Here is a 24203-nt window from a genome sequence, read left to right as displayed (position 1 = left end):
GGGTGGTTCCAGACTCTGCCTTGGTCAAAGGCCAATAGTGCCGTATGCATATGTCAGGGTTTTGACATCAAAAACCTAAACCCTGGTTTTACCCTCATCGAGCAAGTGCCTTAGAGAAGCCAGAGTCACCATGACCCTACCTGCATAAGCTCTACCCATCCCAAAGGATAATGGACAGATCATTATAACAGAATTCCTTGGTACCAAGAATGGGGGATCAGGGTTATTAGACAGCTGGTGACACTATTTCCTCCTATTACATGAAAATAAACAGGCCTCTTTCTCTTTTGCTCTCAGTTTAGTATTAAGAGGATATAATTCAATAAAATCACTTAAATGGGTAACGACTAGGATAAACTGTTACCCTTCCTTTCTTTAATTCCTCCCCTTCAGCGGCCAACTAAAAGGAGTGCTATAATCTCTCTGTATTGAAAGATATGTCAATTAGGAAACCCAGGACAGCTTCAACAACACAGTTTGCTTTCCAGCAGATAGTACATATTTATAAACATAAAAAGAACACAGATATGAGTGAACAATTTTTATTGAAACCCTCAAAGATTAAAGAGGACCAGATGGTGAGTTTGGGTACCATAACAGAAAATCTCACCTAACTGTACCATCATTCACAGGAATGAACAAACCCAAACACGACAAAATTCAAATTCTCATGTAATTGCTACAAGTGAATGTAAATGAACTAATAATCATTTTATCATAACCTTTCTGTAATCATACAAAAAAGGGAATTTACATGGCATAACAAAAGATATGCAAAACTTAATGAAAACACAATTCTCTTAAATTTCTCAAACTTTTTATAGGATGCAGAATGCACTTGAAATGATTAAATGACTTAAGCTGATTCTTTTTTTATTGCAAACTGTTTTAATGTCAGCTTAACCTCCATGCATGGTATTCAAAAAGAACACAGCTTTTGAATTAGAGAGATCACAAGTTAAAATGAGGAATTAAGTATTAAAATTAGGAAAAGGCTGGGGTTTCGTTTGAAAGGAATCTTCAAGTACCAATAAGTATAGAGACAGAATAGTAATTTTGGTTACATTTTCCCCCTTACTGTTGAATATACAAACTATCATACTTTTCAAAATAAAATACCCACATGATAACTTTAATAAGAAACATTCAAACCAGATTTTGGAAAAACATAAGCAAAACATTTACTGGACCAATCACATCTTAATCTGTGATTATTCAAACAGTTGATTATATGTTTCCTTCTGTAGAACTCAGGTTTTCTCCTTTTTGGTCACTACAGTTAAGAAACATTCAGTTAGTTGTGCTATTGAGACAACCTGTGATCATTTCATTTAGAGGGAAAACATTTTGCAATATACTGACAGACCAAGGAGGAAGAGAAAGTAGGTGCTCTGAAGAAATTGTAAATGAAAAAAATTATTGATTGAAAAAAGATAGTTTTTTATTTCCAAAGGAATGCTGCACCCATTTCACTTAATATTAGAAATCCAGGTTAAAGGCACTGGGATGTACTCCTCACGATGAACAGACTACTCAATTACATTTGACGTTTCTGAGTCTGCTGTTGCAACCAGCCTGCTTGCTGAGTGTTTCTGTGACACTTCTTACACAGAAACCAAGTGTAAATCAAACAAGTTTCAATCCATTTATAATGTAACTAGTTTTATAAAAATATTCAGAGTTGCTAATAAAGCACCAAGAAAAAGTGAACCTCAGAGTGAGGACTCAGATCCTTTCTATGAGGTCACCCCTTTACAGTTTTCTCTAATAGGACCTCCAGAATGACAACAGTCATCTTTGACAAGTCCTATCTATATAATCTTAGGGATGTAGAACATTGCTGTGGTTACTATACCCAAATGCCAATTTTCATTATAAATAGTTAAGAGACGTGTTACAAGGTAAGATTTCATGGCTTACTCTTAAAAAGGTAAAATAGGTGCAACTTTCCTTTAAGAAAGTCTTTATTTTATAATATATCATTACTATTTTAATGTTCCCTTCAGTAAACACTGATATAACTACACTGGGACTACCAAAGACCTGTGAAGTAGCTACGATTATCTACAAATACTGTATTTTATTTCACTTGAATACAGCATTTGTACATTTTAAGAAAACATTGTACAAAAAAATTATATAAATGAGAGCCTCAAAGAAATATCTGTCACTGAATTTTTGAATTGAAGTGATCAAATATATAAATGTAAATGACAAGGTTTCTAAACAAGATGTAAACATAAATGGAGTAATGCAAAACACCAAGGTAGTCAATCTACTGTATTGCTATTTCCCCCCATTCGCATCTTTCTACATAGCTTTCTCCTTTTGGAACAGTAATATAAGGGGCAGTACATTATCTTCATAACCGTATGCCATCAGATCAATTAATACAGATGCTTGACACATTTAATTATACAAAATCAATTGGTTTCAAAATACAAAATTAATGTTGATATGTAATTAATGAAAAAAATAAGATGTTAAAAAGATAACTATAAGAATACCCAGATATATGCTGTATTCCCATTTATATAGATCTGATCAATAAAACATCAACACATTCACTTAGATACTGATTTAATCCATGGATCAAGGCCATATTTTCAAAGTATTTTAAGGATGCCAGGACACTGCAAAAGCTGGAGAAAAGAGTTGAGGAACAGTATATGCTTGCTAAACAAGAACTATGTTTATTTAGCTAGTGAATACCTAGAGTAATAAATTTTTACTTCATGATAGCAATCAGGCTCGCAAACACCCAGAAATAGGAATTAAGGGTTTTAAATGTAGTTATAAAGGTCATAAAAAGTCTGATTAGACTGAGGTACATTTACTCAAAATTTTGAGATTCATTAAGTGGTAGCAAACAAAATAATTCCTCAGACAAATGCACATTTTTCAGTATACATATTATTGGGGGAAGGGAGGGTGAAGAATGTGCATTAACTGGTGAAATCCACCAAGCTGCATATCAATATTCTGTTACACCAAACAGTTTAAAGACAAGGGAAATGTTCTAATATAATCTCAGATTATGTTTCATTTGGCTAAAATAGAGCTTAAGGTTGCTTTGCCATATTAAAAGTTTACTACAATAATTCTTCACATAAACATTTAGACTTGAACTCCAGGACTAAATATGGCATGATTATTTTGCTTTTAATCTGTCAAATAGCTAAAAATCGACAATTTAAAAACTACAACAAAGAAAAGTTGAAGCAGTGTGACTCTTACATCATTGAACCACTTCTAATGGTTAACTGTTAGTATTTAACAAATTCAAAGAGTTAATGAATCCTTGCATTCATTCAGTCTTCTGTGCCTTAGCTAGGATGCATAATTACAAAAGACAGCAGATACTGGTAAAAGCTTCAGGACAGAAAGTGCTTGACAAAGTTACAGTTCTCAAGTGTGTCTGGTGAGAGTATAAGGGCAGATGCGTTGATGAAAACCATTACAAGAGTCAATTCTGTGTTAAGAGTTCAAAGATGTCACCTTAAGCAGAAAAAAAGCTTTAATAACGTCGTCTTTGACTTATTAGGCATTTCCAGAGTCTACATCATTAGTGTTGTAATTCTAAGAGGACATCTTCATATGATTATTGTTTGTTTCTATTTCTCTCCTGAAAGAAAAAGACAAAAAATTTAACAAAATGCCATCATTTATATAAGATTTAAATTATATGCTCATATAATGTAAGCCATCTCCATATAAAGTTCTCCAAATACTAATTCAAGTAATTAGTTAAAATTGATTTACTATTCCCTATACACATCACAGTGGAATGATTACCACAAAACATTTCAAAATAAAAACTCCAAACACTTGTCTCAGGAGAATAAAGGCCCTCTTCACAGCCCTATTTTCCCCCAGCATTTTGGTTAAGGTGAGGATATTACAATAATGTCTTTCTAGCCCTTTCAAAGAGTTTTTGAGAGACTAAAAGGAGACTGTACCAATTTCAAAACTGCTGGCTCAGGTAGGGTTAGGAGAAATGAAAAAGAGTTTTATTAAATTTTCAGTGTTAATAAATTCCTTCTAAGAGGGTAGAAATCCCTTGAAGTTAAACTAAGTGATGTTTTCACGTTTATTAACCACATATAAAATTTCTGTCTTTCAACTGAATGCATCATAGTCTGTTTGTACCATCTTGTTTTAATATGTAACTCAGTGGGGTTCTCATGCTTCAGCAAGCATTAGAATTACATGGATGGCTTGTGGAACCCCCAAACTCAGAAGCTGAACCTGTGAGCTTGTAGTTCTAACAAGTTCACAGGTGATCCCAATACTGATGGTCCAAGAACTACATGCTGAAAACCACTCGTGTTTAACACATTTTAAGACTCTTTGTTTTCAGTACTCTCATTTTTTTCCATGTTCCATAATAAATAAGAACATACTTTGTTTGTTTAAATTAGTTTCCTGTCCTCTGTGACACCATCAGAAAATTAGAGATCCTTAAGTTGTTACTAAATTCCTTTCTTTATTTTAATAACTCTAGAACTTGAATAACAGTATTTAAGATAGAAAGCTAATAATTAAATGTCCTACTACATAATTACAAATAACATTATTTCATAGACACATAAGTATCAGCAAGATATTCTGAAATTAAATAAAACAAAACCAAAAAACACAGAGCTAGCTAATTACGTTTCAAAAGGATAAGCAAAAACAAAAATCAAACAACATAAAGAAAGGAAAAGAAGAAGAAAAAATTTTGGTGTCAGGAAACTTAGTCTAACTTTACAAAGGCCCTAAAGTTTTTAAAAATCCAGCCTAAACATAAAGTTTAGTTCTCAGAAGAGGAAACAGATCTGTATAAGAAATAATGAAGCCTGCTTTAAAATAGCTAGATATAAAACATGGTATTATAGATGAAGAAAGAAGACCTAACAGCACACCACTCATTCTTCCCCGTAAAATGATTGATCAAAACAAGAGAAATTCTTTGACTCCATGAAGAGCCCCCAAACCAGAGCAACACACACACTACTTAAGTATTAGTAGTGTTAGAGAGAGATCAGTTATACCAATGAGGATCATGTGTTATTTAAAAAGAGATACTGTTTCCGTCTGAACTATAATCAACTACACACTCTAACTGAATCAATGAAATATAGATTATAAAATATATAAGACATCTATGTATGTAATACATAACTTCTAACTCATTGAACAGGAAAATACAAAAAAATTTCAAGTAAGAGAAAAGTGGGGGAAGAGTTTGAAAGACCTAGAATATTAGAAAGCACAAAATAAAACGTCAGAAATATACAGTTATATCAAGCAATCAAAAAATGTAATTCATCAATGAAAACAAAATAACAGCTCAAATTTAAAAAAATTTAAATCCAGTTATACATGATTTATAAGAAATAAATTTAAAACATAAGAACACAGGACATTTAAAAGTAATAAAAGCAAACCAAATGAAGACTGGTATCACTATATTACTATAAAACAAATATATTTCAAGACAAAACCATTGCTGAAGATAAAATGATCATTACATACTGAATAATAAACATTTTTTTAAAAGCTATAACAATATTTACATAGAATAAAAGTTGTCAGTATTACAAAGAAAACCTGATAGGTTCCTAATTTTAACACGAGAATTTAACACATTTCTCTTAGTAACTGGTAGAAAAGACAAGTTAGTAAAAATATAGATTAAATATACAGAATACAGAAAACAGCCAAATAATGACAGAATACACACTGAACAACCACAAAAAGCAACAATATGACAGTTTTATGCAAGTCGCATTTTCTGACAAATTTTAGAAGCAAAACAAATGCTGCCAACCAAAAAAACCTTACCCACATTTGGTAATTCTAAAACAAACTCCTAATGGTCCCCCAAAAAAATCTCATAAGAGAAATTTGAAACATTTTTACATTAGTACAATAAAAAAATGCTACATCTAACCCCCCAAAGACACTTAAATATCTACACATGTAGAATAAAAATAAAATAAAAAAAGCTGAAAAGTAATAAGCTCATAATCCAACTCAATGTTAGAAAATGTATAACAGTAAGTCCCCCAAAGTAGAAGGAATAAAATAAGAATGCAGCAGAAAAAACTAAACCAAAAACAAAAATAAAAAAGACCCACACAACTAAAATTTAAAGCTAGTGTGAGGGGGAGAAAACCCCAATAGAAAAAACACCTCTGGAAAGAATGATTTTTTAAAAAAATTAAGCATTAATAATATAATGAAGACAGATACAACTAAAAATTAAAAATACTATTAATGTCAATATGACAATATGCAAAAAAAGCTTAAGACAAAATGGACTTCTTAAAAATACAATTTACCAAAACAAACTCAAGAATAGAAAACCTGAAGAGACTTATAACTAAAGAAGTTTAATCAACAATCAAAAATTCACCCCAAACAAAAAAGCTGCCAGGCTCATATGGTTTTATTGATACATCTGATTAATTGTCATCCCAGACTTGGTAATTCTAAACTTGCACCAACTATTCCAGAAACCAGAAAAAGAGAGACTATTTCCTGATGTATTTTGAGGTTAGCAATACTTTGATACTAACACTGTCAAGAAAAGCATGAGAAAACTAACAGTCCAGTCTCACTTATCACCAAGGAGCTCTTTCAGGCTGTTCTGCTGATTACAGAGTGAAGAGCAAAGGTGGGAGCAGGAAGGCCAGTAAGAAGGCTAACAAAATAATAACTCTTATACCAGGGTGAAAGATCCAGAGTTAGTGAAAAGTGCTTGGATTTGGGATACATTTTTAAAGCAGAGCCAACAAAACTTACTGATTGATTAGATATGGGGTGAGAAAGAGAAATATCAAGGATGAGTCCAGTAGTCTTGGCCTAAACAACTAGAAGAACAGTGGTGCCTGTATATGACAGAGACGGTCTGGGGCAGGCAAAGAAACGAGTTCTATTAAATTTAAGATGTTTATTAGACAACTAAGTGAAAGATGAGGTATCAAGTAGGCAATTGGACACATGGGTCTGGAGGTAAGAGGAAAGGTCCAGGATATATATACAAATTTGACAGTCCTCAGTACGGTAAATGTCCATCAATAAAATTCAAGTCCTCCTGAAGTCTATCAATACCGCTGCTTTAAGACAGGTACGTATTACACAGTGAACTTCATAATGATACCTACTGGTGTGTTGGGAGGTGACACAGGGAGAAAGGGAACCTGAATGACACAAAAGGAGCCATGGGCCAGTGTGCCTGGAGAAGGACTACGCCTCTAGGATAGTTCAGGAGATGGCACTTCAAATATGTGCAACTCTTTAGGATACAAACATTCTAAAGTGATTCACAGAACTCAACTTTTACTCTTAATAATGACTGACAAGTTGAAAAATAACAGAGCTAGGCCTCAACCAGGCAGACTGGGATTTGAGTGCTTTTGAGTCTCTGGCACAGGGCTTCTTCCCCACTCCTAGCTGAGCAAAGGCACTGAGACCAACACATGACCCGAAGGCTAAGACCCAGAAATAGGCCCGTGGAGGTGAATTCCAGTTTACTTGCCAACCCAAGATTTTTTTACAGAGCTTATTAAAAAGATGAGCAAAAAGGAGAAAAGCCAGAAAACAAAATTTTCTTCAGTGCTCTCAGAGGAGCTAACAGCTTGCCCTTAACATTACAGGTAAGTAACTTATTTCCTTTAATCAGTGGTAGGTTTATCACCATTAGCAATATTTCAGTTTTCATTAATTAGCCCTGAGCACAATTGAGCCACCAGGGAAAAAGTAACTGTGTTTATAACAAGCCAAACCACCCAGAAAGAAAATGAGAATAAGCACTCAGAACACAAGTACAATAAAATAGAACTGCTGAAGGAGGCAGTGAATACCAGGGGGGAGAGGGGAGAACCACACGACACGAAACACGGGAAACACAGAAAAAGCAGGCAAGTAGGCACTTGAGATCCAAGTGCTATAAAAACTAAGACCCTGGCTTAGAAATTTGATTTTCAAATTAAAAATTTCAGTAGATGAATTAAATGGGGAAAAGGTCACTGTCTCATTTGGGAAGTAGAATGTTACGTGCACAAATTACTTCAGATTACAGAGCAGGAAAAAAAGATGGAAATCACAAAAAATAAGAGAACTGAAGACTAGATCCAAGACAAAATGAATATTCTAGAAGTAGAAAAAAGAACAAATGGGAGAGCTAAATAAAAACAAAAAATTTTTTAGAAATCCTTTGATACTCTTCCCTGCATGAGGTGGAGCTTAATTTTCCTCTAGAATGTGGCGGGCATACTGACTTGCTTCAAAGAACAAAGTATGCAAAGGGGGGGGAAAAAGCCATTTACTTGGGAGAATCCTAGCAGACACAACCTGGACCAAGTATTCAAAGTTACTATCACCAGCATAAGTTAAATATCATCAGATAAGAATACACAACTTCTGTGGTATTCTTCCCAAAATCCCATAACCTCAGCCTAACAAGGAAAGATAAGAGAAACTGTCACAGCATGGAGACTAAGGAGACAGGAGAACTAAATGCAAAGCTCCTGGTCCAAATCTTGAACATTTACATAACTTTTGAAGTTATATAAATGTCTAATCACTATAACATACATTAAAAACTAATACATTATTGTATGTCAACTGTAATTAAAAAATAAAAAAAATTAAATCTGTAGTTTAACATTATTGTACCAATGTTAATTTCTAAGTTTGGATAAATGTATTATGATTATGTAACATGTTATTAGGGAAAAACTAAAAAAACACTATACAGAAAATCACTACATTATCTTTGCAACAAAATAATTTAATAAAGTTTTTAAAAATCATAATAAAAAGTTAGAAAAATACAACTCCCAAATTATCATATTGCTGCAGAATATGAAATACATGTATGTTCTATAGGGTATTGTTATTTTAATGGCTGCCCTGCTTCTCTTTTTATTGTTCATAATAAAAGTGTTAAATTCTGCCCAAGTTAAAACCAATGAAGTATCACACTTATATTAAAGTTTAAAAGAAAAAGGTGTGTATGTTTCAAGAAATCACAAAGTTCGGCTCACCAGAAATGAAATCTGCATAGGTTGGCTGACAGGGCTGGAAAAATTCATGCTACAGAGCAGAACAAAGGCAGTAGCAGATGGAAAAACCCCCAGCTGTTCAAAAACCTGTACATTTGTCCAGAGCCATTAAAGTGTTATAATACTTAGTTCAACGTGACATGCACTGTCCCAACAACATGACAAATCCTTTAGCATTAAGAAAGCAAAAGACAAAAAATGTAAAGAAAACAAATCAATTCTGCAATGTAAAATTCAAACCAAAAAATCAACAAGGGAAAAGGATGATTATGCTTTGGGGGCTCTGTTTCTAGAAGTCAACTCTTCAAACTTTAAACTTATGCTTCCATTTAAATGAGACTGTGACATTCTTGATCTTCATCAAGAGCACACTATAATAAAGAACTGTTTTTAAAAGATTCTAGTGCCCAACTGTGCATTTATAAAATAAAGTAGTATTTCAGGTTTGAAAAAATAGATTCAGCCTAATAATATATAGCATCAACCAAAGATCAAATATCCTCAAAGTATACTACAAAAATGGGAGAGTTGGGCAAAGTTCAAATGGTAAAAGCACAAAGATCAAAAAGAAATAAAATGGTCTCTATTTGCAGATGACGTGATTGTTAGGCAGAAAATCCTAAGGAGGTTCTATTAGGACTATTAGAACTAATAAATGAATTGAGCCAAGTCACAGTATACAGTAAAACCATAAAATACTTAGCAATAAATTCAGCACTGAAAACTACAAAACTGAGAGAAATTATGTTTCTCTCCAAGCAGACGGAGTTTAAAAAAAAAGACGGTGTGTATGTGCACTATATATCTAGTGGCTTACTGGTAACCTTTCATATTTATTTACCTGTTTAATGAATAAGGGAACAGTTAAAAAAACAATATATAGTTGTATTTTTAACTGTTCCCTCAATTAACTGGTCATAATATGACCTGAATATATGGCGATATATTAAACTGGGACATGGTAACAGAGGCGCTTAGAGCCAAAAGAAAGGAATCCATATGCAATTCTATTTTAAAGTCAGACTTTGACTCTTTACAGTAAAATGAACATGATAAAATGATTACATTCCAGACTGTTGTTAACAAGTGAAACTGCCTTTTATATAACCTCTTATATCCTAGTTCTTTTATTATGTGTCCGATAATCCTTTTGCATTCCCTGTTATTTTATATACAAAAGAGAGCACTCACCAACACTGTCAAATGTGTAAAATACTAGCGTTAACACACCTTTCAAGTTTTCTGCCAAGAGACAGTAAAGTCAGTTTCACTCAGAAATTAGAGTGTAAAATATAATTACGCATCACTTAATGATGGGGATGTTTTCTGAGAAATGTGTCGACATAGGAGTTCATCATTTTGAGTACATTTATATAAACCTAGATGGTATAGCCTACTACACACCTAGGCTATGTGGTGTAGCCTCCTGTTCCTAGGCTACAAACCTGTCCAGCATGTTATTGTACTGAATGCTGCATGCAATTACTACACAATGGTATTTGTGTACTTAAACACAGAAAAGGTAAGGTAAATGTATGGTATAAAAGATAAAAAATGGTGCACCTGTATAGGCCACTTACTATGAATGGAGCTTGCAGGACTGGAACTTGCTCTGGGAGTGGTGAGTGAATGTGAAGGCCTAGGACATTACTATACACTACTGTAGACACTATAAACATAGTTCCACAAGCCCTCCCCCTGCCTCCTCCTGACAGTATCAGAAATAAAACATTGCAGCTGCCAATGCTACTCCATGAACAATGATATGAATTGGGTTGACGGGAAATATCGAGGAATTAGGCTAAGGCATACGTCACCACAATAGTGACCATCAGGAGGGAATGAAAGCTGGCCTGATGATTAATACAAGTAAGAAACCAGTGGTTTGAATTACAATTTTTGACTTTACAATGGTGCAAGAGCACTATGCATACTAAATTACACTAAATAATATTTATTATTAGGCTTTGTGTAAGATAATTTTGCTGAACCCTAGGCTAATGTTAAGTGTTCTGGGCACGTTTAAGGTAGGCTAGACTAAGCTATGATGTTCAGTAGGTTAAGTGTATTAAATGCATTTGCAACTTATGGCTTTTCTGACTTAGGTTTACTGGGATGAAAAACCTTATTCTAAGTCAAGGAGCAACTACACATATAGAACTGTCAGAAAAATGCTTAATGTTGTCACAGGTGTAATTACTGAATTAAGTTCTTGTGATTGAACACAAACTTGGTTACTCTGAGAAAGACCTAACATCATCTCACCTCAAATTTACAGGCAATTAAAAACTCTAATTATTCCTATATGGAATTATGAGAGCGAGTGGAAAAACCTCACTTCAGATTTTGTTTTCTGATTAATAAGGATTCATGAAAACCAAAGAACACAGTAGGATCTAAATGACTTACATTCAGTACAACAAAAAGTAAAATTTCAATAAAAGGATTAGTGAAAAGTAGGCTCTAATGCTATGTAGATTATTTGAATTTACACTGGACAAACATACCCAGGACACTATCAGTTCTTTGTTTTTCCTTCTTCTATTTTCCAATTAAACCAGCTTTATCATTAGAAGTTGAAGTAAAAAGCAAAGCCCCCCCAGCTTCCTCTAGCCCTTTCTATTTTAAGTTCCTCTGATGGGCTGCCATTAACTCTAGCATACTAATACATAAATTTCTCAATTTAGCAATTCGGACACTATCAATTCCCACTGTATATGGTAATTTATCATAGTTGAATATATTATATTCTCCTTCTCTTCCCCTCTACATTAAAAGTCACACTATTTTTAGTTCTAATGACTGTTCTTATATCTTTAAATAACATGCTTAAGGTACAACTGCTTGAGATATCATCTCTATGAACAATTACCTGTCACCTTCAAAAAGATGAGAAAGTTAGTACACTGACTTTATCCTTCCTCAAGCCGTTTCTTCCTGCTCCATCTCCTAGCCTTCTGTCTGCCTGTAATTAAATCTTTTACATACTATTGTCCATTTCTACAAATGGAAAAACCAATCGGCAGCATTATATAACTTGAATGATCAAGTACTTAGTTCCTAAATAAAGAAGTACAGTAATTAAACCAATAAAGAAGTTCGAACATTCAAACTGGAAAAAATAAATTTTTTTTCAAAGCATTTACTCATTTAACAAACGTTTATTAAACTACTACTATGTGTCAAGCATTAGGTGCTAGGGCTCCAGCAGAGAACAAAGCAAATTCTGCTCTCATGAAGCTAGCTTATGGTCCAATGAGAAGAAACATTAGCTAGAACTTTTTTTTAGCTTCCTTCACATTCATCTCCAAGGTCAGTGGTTCCTAAGCGAGGGCTCATTTCATTTGTCAGGCTTCAATGACCATAGTGCCATTTAACAGAAAGTGGAGAGATGCTTATAGTCCTGATACAAGTTATATACAAAGAAGAACAGTCTGATTCAAAATGCATAGAGTCACTGTTGAGATTGGTCTAATATAACCAGCTTTCTTGAATTCCTTTCTCACTCTGCTGAAATAGGTCTTCATGAAGGGCATTTGGCTAAGCTCTTATACACCAGGAATCTTTATTTTGTACTCCCCTCTCACTGACAAAATTCAATACTCATTTTTAAAAACATAATATAACCCATTCCTCTTCGCTCCCAAGTATATCTTACATGTGAGTATCCAGAGCTATAGATAAGAATTCCCATGATAATCTGATTTTCCTTTCTTAGTAGGTAATTTGTTTTTGCTTGGAAAGCTTTTATAATATCTTTATCTTGTCTTTTTTCTTTTCGTTTAAATTTTAAATAATCCTATTGGTCACTCAGTGAGCCCATCCTTTAGAAAACATGTTATGGAAATTTTTCTTTAATCATTCTTCCCACTCTTTTAAACACTCATTTAGAAAGATCGTGAACCTCCTCTCTTTGCACATCTTTCACACTTTTTATTTTTCATCTCTATCACTCCAGATTTGGAAATTTCTTTGATTCAAAATTCCAGATCATTAACTGGATGTAAAACATTTTATTAATCTGCTAGCTCACTGCTTTTTTATTTTGAGAATCAAATTTCTCATTTCCAATATTTTCTGACTTTCTTTCCTTTTTATATATGAATCCTCCCTACAACAAATCAAATTTTGTTTTATATTTTAAATTACCATTTGCTCCCTGAGTTAAATTTCTTTTTATGGGTTTGTCTTGGTTGGTCTTTCAAAACTTGACATCTTCGTTTATTAAACACATCAAAATTCTGTGTTCAAATCTAAGAATGAAGAACTATACAAATACTACAATAACTGGTATGGATTTCTCCTACTGTTTTAAGTTTCACTAATACCCCTCATTCTAAAATTGAGAGCCTGACTTTGTAAGTTTTATATAACAAGACAGGATATGTCTGGTTGGCTTCTCCATAGGGTGCTTTCCTGGCAAAGCAAACTGGGGAATTCCTCCATTGCCGAAACAATGAGAATTAAAAAAAAAAAAAATAGCCAATAAAAAAGACCCAGCAATGAAAAGACAGAATTAGCTTTTTAAAGTCCTTGTCTATCACAAGTAGACTCAAGAATTTAAAGACATGAACAGAGTAAGAAGGGAAATGTGAGAAAGCTACAGTAACTACAGGCCTAAATGTAAAATTTTAAAGCACAAAACTTCTATGAAAAAACAAAGGATAAAATCTCCAAGAATTTGGGGAAGGCAAAGATTTGAAGTCAGATCAACATAAGACTTCTAAAATTGTTCAATATAATTCAATATAATTATTCAAAATTGTTTTGGTTATTCCAGAGCCTTTACCTGATCTTAGGCTGGATCTTACAATAAAAAAGAAAGAAAAAGGCTTAAAGGACACTGTGGATCAACTGAGAATACTGCAGTTACATAAGAGAACATCCTTATTCTTAGGAATAATACACTATACTTTTGGGGGGTAAAGAGCCATTATGTATGTAACATACTCTCCAATTGTTAAAAAAAGAAAAAGAAAAAGCATAAAGCAAACAGGAAAGAATGTTAGCAGGTCAATCTCGATAAAAGGTATAGGAGTGTTCTACGTACTATTCTTATATTTCCAAATAAATTACAAATTATTTCCAAATAAAAAGATGAAGAAAAAGCGATTCACTCATATTGCTGCACGTAGCTGTAGTTCAATCATTCCACCACATTATTACAGCACCAATGTGTTTTGGCCATATTCCTGCTGATGGACATTTGGGTTGTTCCTTGTTTTTTGTTGTTTTTTGGTTTTTTTTACTATTATGGCATTCTCCTGAGAACATTCTTGTATGTCTTCTGAAGTGAGAAGTTTCTCTTAGTTATCTATCCTGAAGGAAAACTGAACTATAAGATATATGAAATGTTCACAGCTTTGTAAGACAATGCAGAACTGTATCCCCACATAGCTTTATCAATTTAAGGTTCCCATCTTCAATTTTATAAGGGATTTTGCTGATCTGCAGTCTTCTAATGCTTAATACAAATTTCTTAATTTTGCCATATAAATGAATATAAAATACTTTCTCATAGTCTTGATCTGCATTTTCCTAATTATTAAGATGTAATATCTTCTTATATAATTAGCGATTTTTGTTTCCTCTCATGAAATGACTATCCATGTATCTTTTGTCCACTTTTCTACTGGATTATTTTTCTTAAATTGACTCATAGGAGTAAAGTCTTTAATCTTTTTTAAAATCCTTACCCGAGGATATTTTTCCATTGATTTTTAGAGAGGGCGGAGTTCTTTATTTTTTTAAATATATCTCTATTGATTTCAGAGAGAAGAAGGGAGGAGAGAGACAGAAACATCAATGATGAGAGTCGTCACTGACCGGCCGCCTCCTGCATGCCCCCAGACTGGGGATCGAGCCTGTAATCCAGGCATATGCCCTTACTGGGAATTGAACCAAGGGAATCAAACTGGGATCTCCTGGATCTGAGGTGATGCTCAACTGCTGAGCCACGCCCGACTGGGCCAGAATTCCTTCTTGATACTAATCTTTGGTCAGTTATGTTCAAATTTCTCCCAGCTCCTAATATGTCTTTTTACTTTCTTTAAAGCATCTTTTGATGAAGAGATTTTTAATAAAGTCAAATTTTCTCAATTTTTTATAATTAGTGCTGTTTTGTGTCTTGTTTAAGAAACCCTTCTTTACCCAAGTTCTGAAGGAAACACAACTGGGAAAATGTAATCTTCACCTATCAGGGTCATATTAAGAGAAGTCTAAATAATGACTTGCAACTCCTTTTATTTAAAAGTTTAAAAAGCATAACAAGTAAAGAGAATTCTACTGAAACACCACTAATTTGTCCTTTTGGATAGAGCAAAGGAGGACCTAGAATACACATCCTTCCTTCATCACCGGGATGTCAAAAGTATTTTGAAAGCAGTTTTGCTGGAGACCCAAAGTGCAAGAACAAGTACATCTAAGAGAAAATCTGCAAATACAAATCTACAAATTCTGCCTGGGCAAGAGGTAATATAGCACCAGGAAGAAAACTGGGCAAGGATACAAGATACCCCAAGTGTTAAACAGTTAATATGCGGGAAAAACTTTCCTGGCATGGTGGTTTCAAAAATTTCACCTTTTATATTTATTTGTTTGTTTGTTTTTGTTTATTTATTTAAAGTTATTTCTTCATGTCTTTTTTTTTTTTAATATATCTTTATTGATTTCAGAGAGAGGAAAGGAGAGGGAGAGAGAGAGAGAGAAACATCAACGATGAGAGAGTCATTGATAGGCTGCAGCCTGCAACCTGGGCATGTGCCCTGACCGGGAACCGAACCCCGATCACCGGGATCCTAGGTCGACGCTCAACCGCTGAGTCACGCCCGGCCGGGCCAAAAATTTCACCTTTTAGCTTATCCAATGTACTGGCTCTTCCTTCTTACTCTTCACAAGCTGATGAATTACTTAACTGGTAAAGTCAACTTACATCATCCCTTTCCCATCTCCACATTTGCAATGGGAAGAAAATAAGTAACTAACACCAAGCATAAAAGTGCAAAACATAGAAACAAGACCAGCACACCACCACCATCCCCCGCCAGCAAAAGAAACGCTATTTGGGGGCAAATACTGGGCCTGACCAATCCTCTTCCTTGTTCGACGAAGACAGGAAAAGAAGTCAAAATATTTTTCCACAAAAAAGGAAACTAACAATAATATAATGAGTCCAGATAATGGCTGCCAAAGGTTAGACTTGGGGGAAGAATATAAGTACAAAGGAATAGTACAAGGTAGTTTTGGAGGGATAATGGAATTATTCTGTATCCCGACTGTGGTGGTTACACAAATCCACAAATGTTAAAATTCATAGAACTGTAGTCACCAAAAAAGTGAATTTTATGTATGATTTAAAAAAAATTTTTAAAGGATTTTATACAAATATTTATAGAAGCTTTATTTACATTCTTCAAACCATTAGAAACAACCAGATGTCCTTCAAAGAAAAGATGGATAAACTGGTAAATCCATACAATGAAACAGTACTTAGTAATAATTAAAGGGAACAAAGAATTGATACACAAAACAACAAATAAATTGCAAAGATATCATGCTGAGTGAAAGAAGCCAGTCTTAAAAGATTACACACTGTAATTTCATTTATCTGACATTATGGAAAATGCTTTCTAGAGATAGAACAAATCAGTGAATTAGGGGTAAGGGAGAGCCTGACTACAAAGCAGCAGCAAAAGGGAATTTACAATTTTACTGTATGTAAATTTAATAAAAGAAACAAGTTAAAAAGTATATGGAAGAAGTTTCTAAAAATGATCATTATAGGAAGCAAAAATAAGCTGTGAACAGTCATCTTTGTGACCCAAAAACTCAAATGAACTCTGGATCAAGAAATTCAGGTAAGAAACCAATCAACAGATGTGAGCGGGAGCCAGATATGATGATGTAAGCAAACAGGCCACTGAAGAACTCGATCACGAAACCAACACAAAGCACATCATAGCAGTGAAATGGAAATTCAAATCTGAGAAATCTCCAAAGGCAGAAAAATAACAACAGTAAGAGCCAATGGCACTGAAGGACAAAGATTCAACATACTTTGACATTATTAGGAAAAAAAATAAAGACAAAAGCCTGGCCTTTAGACAAAGAATTAAGAAAAATTACAGTAGAGACCCATATTGGGTATATTTTATATACAGGTCCATATTGCAAGAATAAAGAAAAATATTTTATGTGCACAGACAGAAACAGCTATTTCCAAAGAAAGAAAATTTAGGCTGGCCTCAGATGTCTTCATAATGTAAAACTATAAATATATTTCTATGTAATAGGAATAGAAAACTATAAAACAAAGCCTGAAAGAAAAGACTGTGACCCAAAAATTCTATATCCAGGTAAAGTTATTCATATATCATGGCTAAAGTTAAGACATTTTTTGCATTTAGAAAGGCTTAATAAATATATTACCAAACTACGTTTTCTAAAAAAAATAGTAAGTTAAATAAGATTCAAAACAAATACGTCAAAGGTGGGTTAGACAACTTTAAAGTTCAATTCACTGTTGAATGTATGATTACAAAACAGTATGTAATGGTCACAATTCCTGAGACAATTATAATAATAATAAAAAAACTAGTATTAAATTTTCAGACTGGGTAGAAAAGAAAGGCGGGAAGACACGCGTGGCCTCTCCTTAGCAGCGAGAGAAGCTGGTAACTACTTCCCTGCCTGCATCCTTCTCCCTCAGGAACCTCATCCCACTTCCGCAGATTATGTTTAAGAACAAGAAGGTCCCAATCTCTGACTCCCACATCTGTCTAATCAAAGAGATTTCACTGTCTACAGTGCTCAGACATCTTAAATAAAATCAGCACATCCTAAAACAAAATCTTCACCTCCATTTCATACCCGAATCATTTCTCCTGACCCACTATTTGTAAGGGCAGTTACAAAAGGTTGAGCAGGGCCTTAGTCATTTGTACTATTCCGAAGCAAAGTTTCTAACAATCCAGTTCAAGAATCACGAGCAGCAAAATCACCGAGGTGCTTATTAAAAATGTACTCTACCCAGGTCCCTTATCAAATATATCAGATTGTCCTGGGGTGGTCTCAAGAATCTGCATTTTCAAGAAGCACCCTGATTGATATTTATGTGCCCTAAAATATGGTAACTACTGCTCTAGGATCATTATTTCAACATTATTCATCAGTAAGAAATTAATTGAAATAGTTTCCTCTTCTGCAAATATCAAGCCACAAGATACTTATGTTCTCACACAGATAGGAATTAACTTTAGTTCCTGTTTTATATTAATTTCTACGTACAAGCTTTCCATAGCAACCACTATAATTTACTGAAGAAGCTTCTAACTTTAACCGATTCATTCGAATATAACTTTAAAGGTACCGTCTATGAAAAAATCTGCTAGTTGCCTACTCTATCCATTCTTTTTCTCCTAAAAATAGCATGCTCACCCACATCAATTTCCTTTTGTAGTCTGAAAGAAAAAAACATTCCCTAGCCTGCCTTGCTATGTGCCCTATGATCAAATCTGGCTAATATGATGCAAGCAGGAACAGTGAGATCTCCGTTAGTCTCACAGAAATAAATAACTGAAGAAACCAAATTCTACAGTCTGTATCTATAGCTATGTCTTCCCAACTCTTAGCTGCCTTCCTAAAGCCAAATTCTTACTTTTTTTGGTACAAGTGCTCTAAATGCATTATTAAGCTTCAGGAGTTTTAGGGAAAAATATTTTCTTTCTCATACATACAAAATAAATAATATTCAAACACTTCTTTAAAAGTTGTTTGCTTCAAACTCTGGACACATTTCCCCATAAAATTAACATTAGGGATTAGAGTCCCTTGCCAGTTTTTAAGCCTGCTTAATTATAAATGCAGAATTCACTGAGCTTTGATGAACATGACTCAATCTTTATCACTTGAGGAGTATGAAGAACAGGCAGGAAGCAAATTCAGAGTAAGGGTTACCACTCTCAGGAAGGAAAGAGGAAATGTTTCAAATGTGGCATCAGAGGCCTTCAAGGATGTTTGTAAAGCTGTTTCTTAAACTAAGTGGTTGGTTTCCTTCAGAATAAAGTTCTTAAACACAGAATGTAATATTAAAAGGCATTAAAGAATACCCATCCATGCACAACACCCCAACAGAAAGACCCTACACACAAAAATTACTGTACTCTTACCCTACGCATGGCTTCCTCCTCTTCTTGACGCTTTTCATAATGTGCAAAGTCATCAAAGATTGAGGTGGTATGCTTGAAAGTAGCAATTATTTTAAGCACTTGCTTAGCTTTTTCTAGGGGTACCTCTTGAGTGTCCCTTGAATTGGTAACTGGTTTGTTGTCATTATTTTCTAAGCGAATATGCCGTAATTGGTTATTGGGAACATCTTTGACAAAGATCCATTTAACTTCAAATTTGCCCTTCCACTTATCCTGAGACCAGACACCAGCATATGCATTATAGTCCACAACAGACTTCATTTCAGCCACTCCACAAAAATGTCCACTGCCATTCACACTGAAGAGTAGATAGAGTGGGCCTTTCCCATTCAGGGAACGGTAAGCTGCATCCAAACGCTTATTACCATGCTCAGTACTACACCAAATAGAGTACTTAATGGAACGGTGAATGTCATCCTCAGAATAGCTTTTAATTATAAACACACGTCCATTCTTCAGGTTCCAGTCAAAGTCTTTGGGATTATAGTTGTTTATGGCCTTTAGTTTTTCCAGCACTGGATGCACTTCTACACTAGAAGGTGAAGCACTGACAGGAACAACACCTAAACCAAAGTTTTCACTGCCCGCTCCATTGTTCTGGTTGAAGCCACCTCCCCTATTCCGGGGAGCTACCCAACGGTTCTGCAGCTGTTGCTGTTGGGGCTGCACTTGGTGAGGCTGGGCCTGTGGCTGAGGTCCTTGTTGCTGCTGTGGTTGTGGTGGCTGAGGCTGCTGTTGAGGCAGTTGGCTTTGCACCAATGGTGGTGGTTGAATTAATGGCTGAGGCTGCTGGATTATAGTTTGAGGAGGCAGAACTGGTTGGGTTGGTGGAGCCTTTACCACAGACCCCTTTTCATCCCAAGTTCCAATATTCATGTTGTGTTTTATAGGAGGTGGTGGCACAGCAGAACCCCCAATTCCTACATTGCCCTTGGGTTTAAGTTTCGGTTGAGGTTTAGCAGGCTTTCTGGCAATGGCGGCCCAGGAGGTTGGTTTGGGTGCTGCACTGCTAACTGGGGGCACACTATTGGTTGCAATGCTAGTCATACCACTGCTGCTCAAGGCTGTACCTACAGTTTTTGTCACTGCAGCTGTCAGGTCACCACCAATTTTCAGTCCAGTCATACCTTGCTCAATACTGCTAATGCCGGGCACCTTACTCAAAGTATCATTGCCAAATCCAGCCTGTCCATCAGTAATAGCTCTCCCAAGAGAACTAGGTGGATAGCCATAACTGCTACTATAAGCAGAACTTTGCGTTGATTGTCCCTGAGATCCACTTGTCCCCCATGTAGAGAAATCAGCATTACCAGGAAAAAAGTTAAATCCATGCTGACCAAGAAATGGAGGGGTATTTCCTAATGCCCCAGGTTGACTAAACACACCATCTGGTATATAATGATGTTCTCCATTACTCATTTGTCCATAGGTTGTCAGATATGGCATAGGTTGGTCTCCAGCCGTGGACCATGCTGCTTCCCCAAGAGAATATGGAAATCCAATGGATGGAGCATAGTAACTAGGCATGTATGGATCTGACATTGGTGGATAGCTGTTACTCTGGAAAACAAAAGATCATAATCAAGAGGGAAATGTCCTCTGAAGGGTAGGGGGTAAAAATCTGAAAGATTAAAATCAAATAGATTTAGGTAAATGAAAAACAAATCCACCAGTTCCAGATAAGCAAAATTAAAATTTCAAACTCAATTTTATCAACAGAACAATTTGCTGATTATTTTTACTTTAAAATATTGTTTTTAAAACTGTAGGGTTTCTGTTTCAGGGCTAGGGGGTGGCTGGGGTGAGATGATTATTTTTGTTTAAAGAGCCTGGTCCTCTACCACAACTTAAAAATACTGTACTTTCTACAAAAAGTAGATTTATAAATTTTGCCAACACAAATTGATCACTTATAGCCAGCTTTATTTTAAGCAACTGATGTATCCAAACATGTATAAGCAAGAATTAAACAAACCCGGAAACTATACCAATAATAGAGAAATTAAATTATAGTGTATCTGTATTACAGAATCTCAGTTCAGCAGTTAAATTTTATACTTTTATTAAGGAAATAGAGAAATACACTCTGAGAAGCAAACATTCAAGATTATACCTACAGCATGATCCAAATCTGTTTTTGTTTTGCCTCGTTCATTTTGAAAAAGAAACAAAACCAAATGCTTCTTATGGTTTCTTAATGGTGGGATAACAGGTGCCTCTTTTCTTTGAACTAGATTTTCCAAAATTTACACAATAAACATCACCTTCCTGAACAGAATTTTCATTTAGAAATTGAGTTCCTGTAATTTTCCCCCCAGAATTACTGCAATTATATCAACTTTTATTTTGAATATTAACTAACCATTCATTTAGTGATTTGCAAAAAACCAAGGCACCAAATTCCATTTTTAAAAACTCAAATTTGTTACTTCACAATGTAAAAAATAAAAAATTTTAAGGATTTCTTTTAAAAATGTGTTTCTTATGACAAAAACAGGTCTGATAATAGATTTTCACTCTTTGATGTAGGTGTGATTTTTAAAGCCTCAAACAGAGCTTTAAAATTTGTAGAATTAATAAGCAAGGTGAAAAATTAAGCTAATATCCAGTCAGGACAACTAGTATTCCCTTTGCAAGGGTCAAATCTCAAAGGCTGATTATTCACTTAATTTCTATAGATATTCTAAATCCCTCAGAGTAAAGTAAGCAACCTTTTTTGTTTTTTTGGGTTTTTTTGGGCCATTACTCTCTTGGGACTGTTCTAAAACACTGCTTTCCCACTCAGGAAGTCCATCAACATAAATATGTGACAAACACCACAGTCATACTACCTGGAATTCATTTTAAATTATTTTAAAGGCCGAATCATTAAAAACTAAGATGCTTTATTGTTACTATTTAGTTTCAAATACAGGTTGTATTTAAATAAATAATTATGACACAGTTCTACTGAGTATTCCCAGTAAAGCTTGGATTTAAAAAAAAAACAACTACTCTCAATTTGTACTATTTAAAGAAAAAAAATGACTTTATATACTTAATATGAAGTACATTTTACTGTATTCAAAACTGGAAATACATGTCTTACACTATTTACTAAGTTAATTGACTATATCCTTTAACTATACTGAACAATTATTAATTGTATTTGAAAATATATCCCAACGATGTTCACAATATTAGTATAAAGGAAATGAAGACCATCTTTGGAACCACCATGGTGGTGCCATCATTACACAGACCAACAGTGAAAATACTGTTATATTTAAAGACAAAAAGAAGAGCTTCTTGAGGGAAGTTCAAAATCACCAATAATAGTTTTCAATGAAAAAATTATTGCAATTAATAAGTAAACTTTATACTAGCCATGAATACACACACACACAGTATAACCAATCACTAAATATTTGCTAAAAAGAAAAGTACTCATGATGTTTCATACTGACAAAGAAGTCACTGTGATACAAAACTCTAAAAAGCTTAATAAAAATGAACAGATGTGCAGCCAGTACAAGTAAACATATATAATAGAGAATTTTTAAAAATTATCTTTAAGTTTAAAGTTACTAAAGTATCTATCATTAAAGTATCTATTATTAACTTATTAAATGCCTATACTGTGAAAAATCGTTATAAGATACTCATTGTAAAAAATCCTACAGCTAAAGACACATAACACAGGGAAGTGAATAAATTCCCCAGGAGGGAAGAGTAGGAGAGCTGGGCTAAATATGGAGGTAATCAAGTTCAAAGTTTTAATTTAGAATGTTGGCACTGAAACCTAGACTCAGTAAGTCCTTATCTGGATGTGGGAGTGGAAAAGCAGACCAGGTAGAAAGTTTTTAAGTTCACCTTTTTTTAAATCCTCACATGAGGGTATTTTTTTCCATTGCTTTTCAGAGAGAAAACGGGGGGGGGGGGGGGGGGGGGGGCGGGACAGGACGGAATGGACATCAATGTGAGAGAGAAACATCGACTGGCTGCCTCCCACTGGTGCCCCTGGGGCCTAGAGGGAACCCGCAACCCAGGGACGTGCCCTTGACCAGGACTCGAACCTGCAAACATTCAGTGCACAGGCCGACGCTCTAACCACTGACCCACACGGGCCAGGGCTTTAAGTTCATTTTTCATAATAAAGTTTGCAAAATTATGCTCATAACTTATTTTGAATATTCTTATTTCACTCTCACAAATGCTGAATTATGCACAACAGTTACACATCAAGTTCCTAATTTATCTATACCAATAGTGCAATTCAGGAGTCAGTCAACAAAACAACACACACATATTTTAAGCTTTGCAAACCTAATAGTTTCTGGCTGCTACCACATTATTCATCTTTTTAAAAAACAACCTTTTTTAAAAGGCTGCTAACTCAAGGGTTTTCTCAAAGAAAATGGCATGGACTGAATTTGGCCCCCGGACCAGAGTTTGTCAACTTTCTTTTAACTGATTCTGTAATCTGTACAGATTCCTGAAAAAAAAAAAAAGTTCCCAACCTCTACTATTAAATTAATGTGGAACAAATTTTTGCCAGTTCTGTCACTTCTGGGACTGGAATAGGCCCAAACGCGACTGGGTGTGAAGGCTTTGATTAACTATCTTTTCAATTATTTTTTAAAATCATGACTTTTACTACTTCTCCCTAAATTACTGATTTTGTCAAAATAATAAGTTTAAATTATTTTAAAATGTGCTCCATTAGTCATATCTGCCTATCAAACAAACAGCTCAGGCTAATAAGCAGAGATGTGCCATTGTCCTTGTATGAAAACAGAGCCATGCACAGTGCTTTTACTATCACCTAGTTGTTGAGGATATTGGATAAATGGCCTCTTCTCCAGTTTATCAAACAAATGCTAACCATTTATTTCCCAATTCTCTCAGTAGTTTTAGCTGAATGAGATGTTTTTCCTAGCTCTGTGAAAATAACTTAAGCAAC

The 24203-nt window shown here is 34.6% G+C and overlaps 1 protein-coding gene across 3 annotated transcripts in view; it reads right to left on the bottom strand.

Moving 5' to 3' along the window:
• Positions 1 to 528: 528 nt before the first annotated feature.
• The window catches only part of YTHDF3 (YTH N6-methyladenosine RNA binding protein F3), a 36143-nt gene continuing 12468 nt past the window's right edge, over positions 529 to 24203 (bottom strand). For 2 of the 3 annotated variants that reach the window (XM_016198888.2, XM_087825407.1), the window contains 2 exons: positions 19223 to 20821; positions 529 to 3625 (listed from right to left, as the gene is read on the bottom strand). In XM_016198888.2, the coding sequence (XP_016054374.1) occupies positions 3602 to 3625; positions 19223 to 20821 (1623 nt within the window). In that variant the 3' untranslated portion in view covers positions 529 to 3601. Of the gene's footprint in view, positions 3626 to 18942; positions 19015 to 19222; positions 20822 to 24203 lie in introns of those variants that run through there. The other variant, XM_087825408.1, reaches the window with a different exon arrangement.

Source organism: Miniopterus natalensis, chromosome 16, assembly GCF_054644295.1.
Source record: "Miniopterus natalensis isolate mMinNat1 chromosome 16, mMinNat1.hap1, whole genome shotgun sequence".
Classification (NCBI taxonomy): domain Eukaryota; kingdom Metazoa; phylum Chordata; class Mammalia; order Chiroptera; family Miniopteridae; genus Miniopterus; species Miniopterus natalensis.
This window is presented reverse-complemented; position numbering and strand designations above follow the sequence as displayed.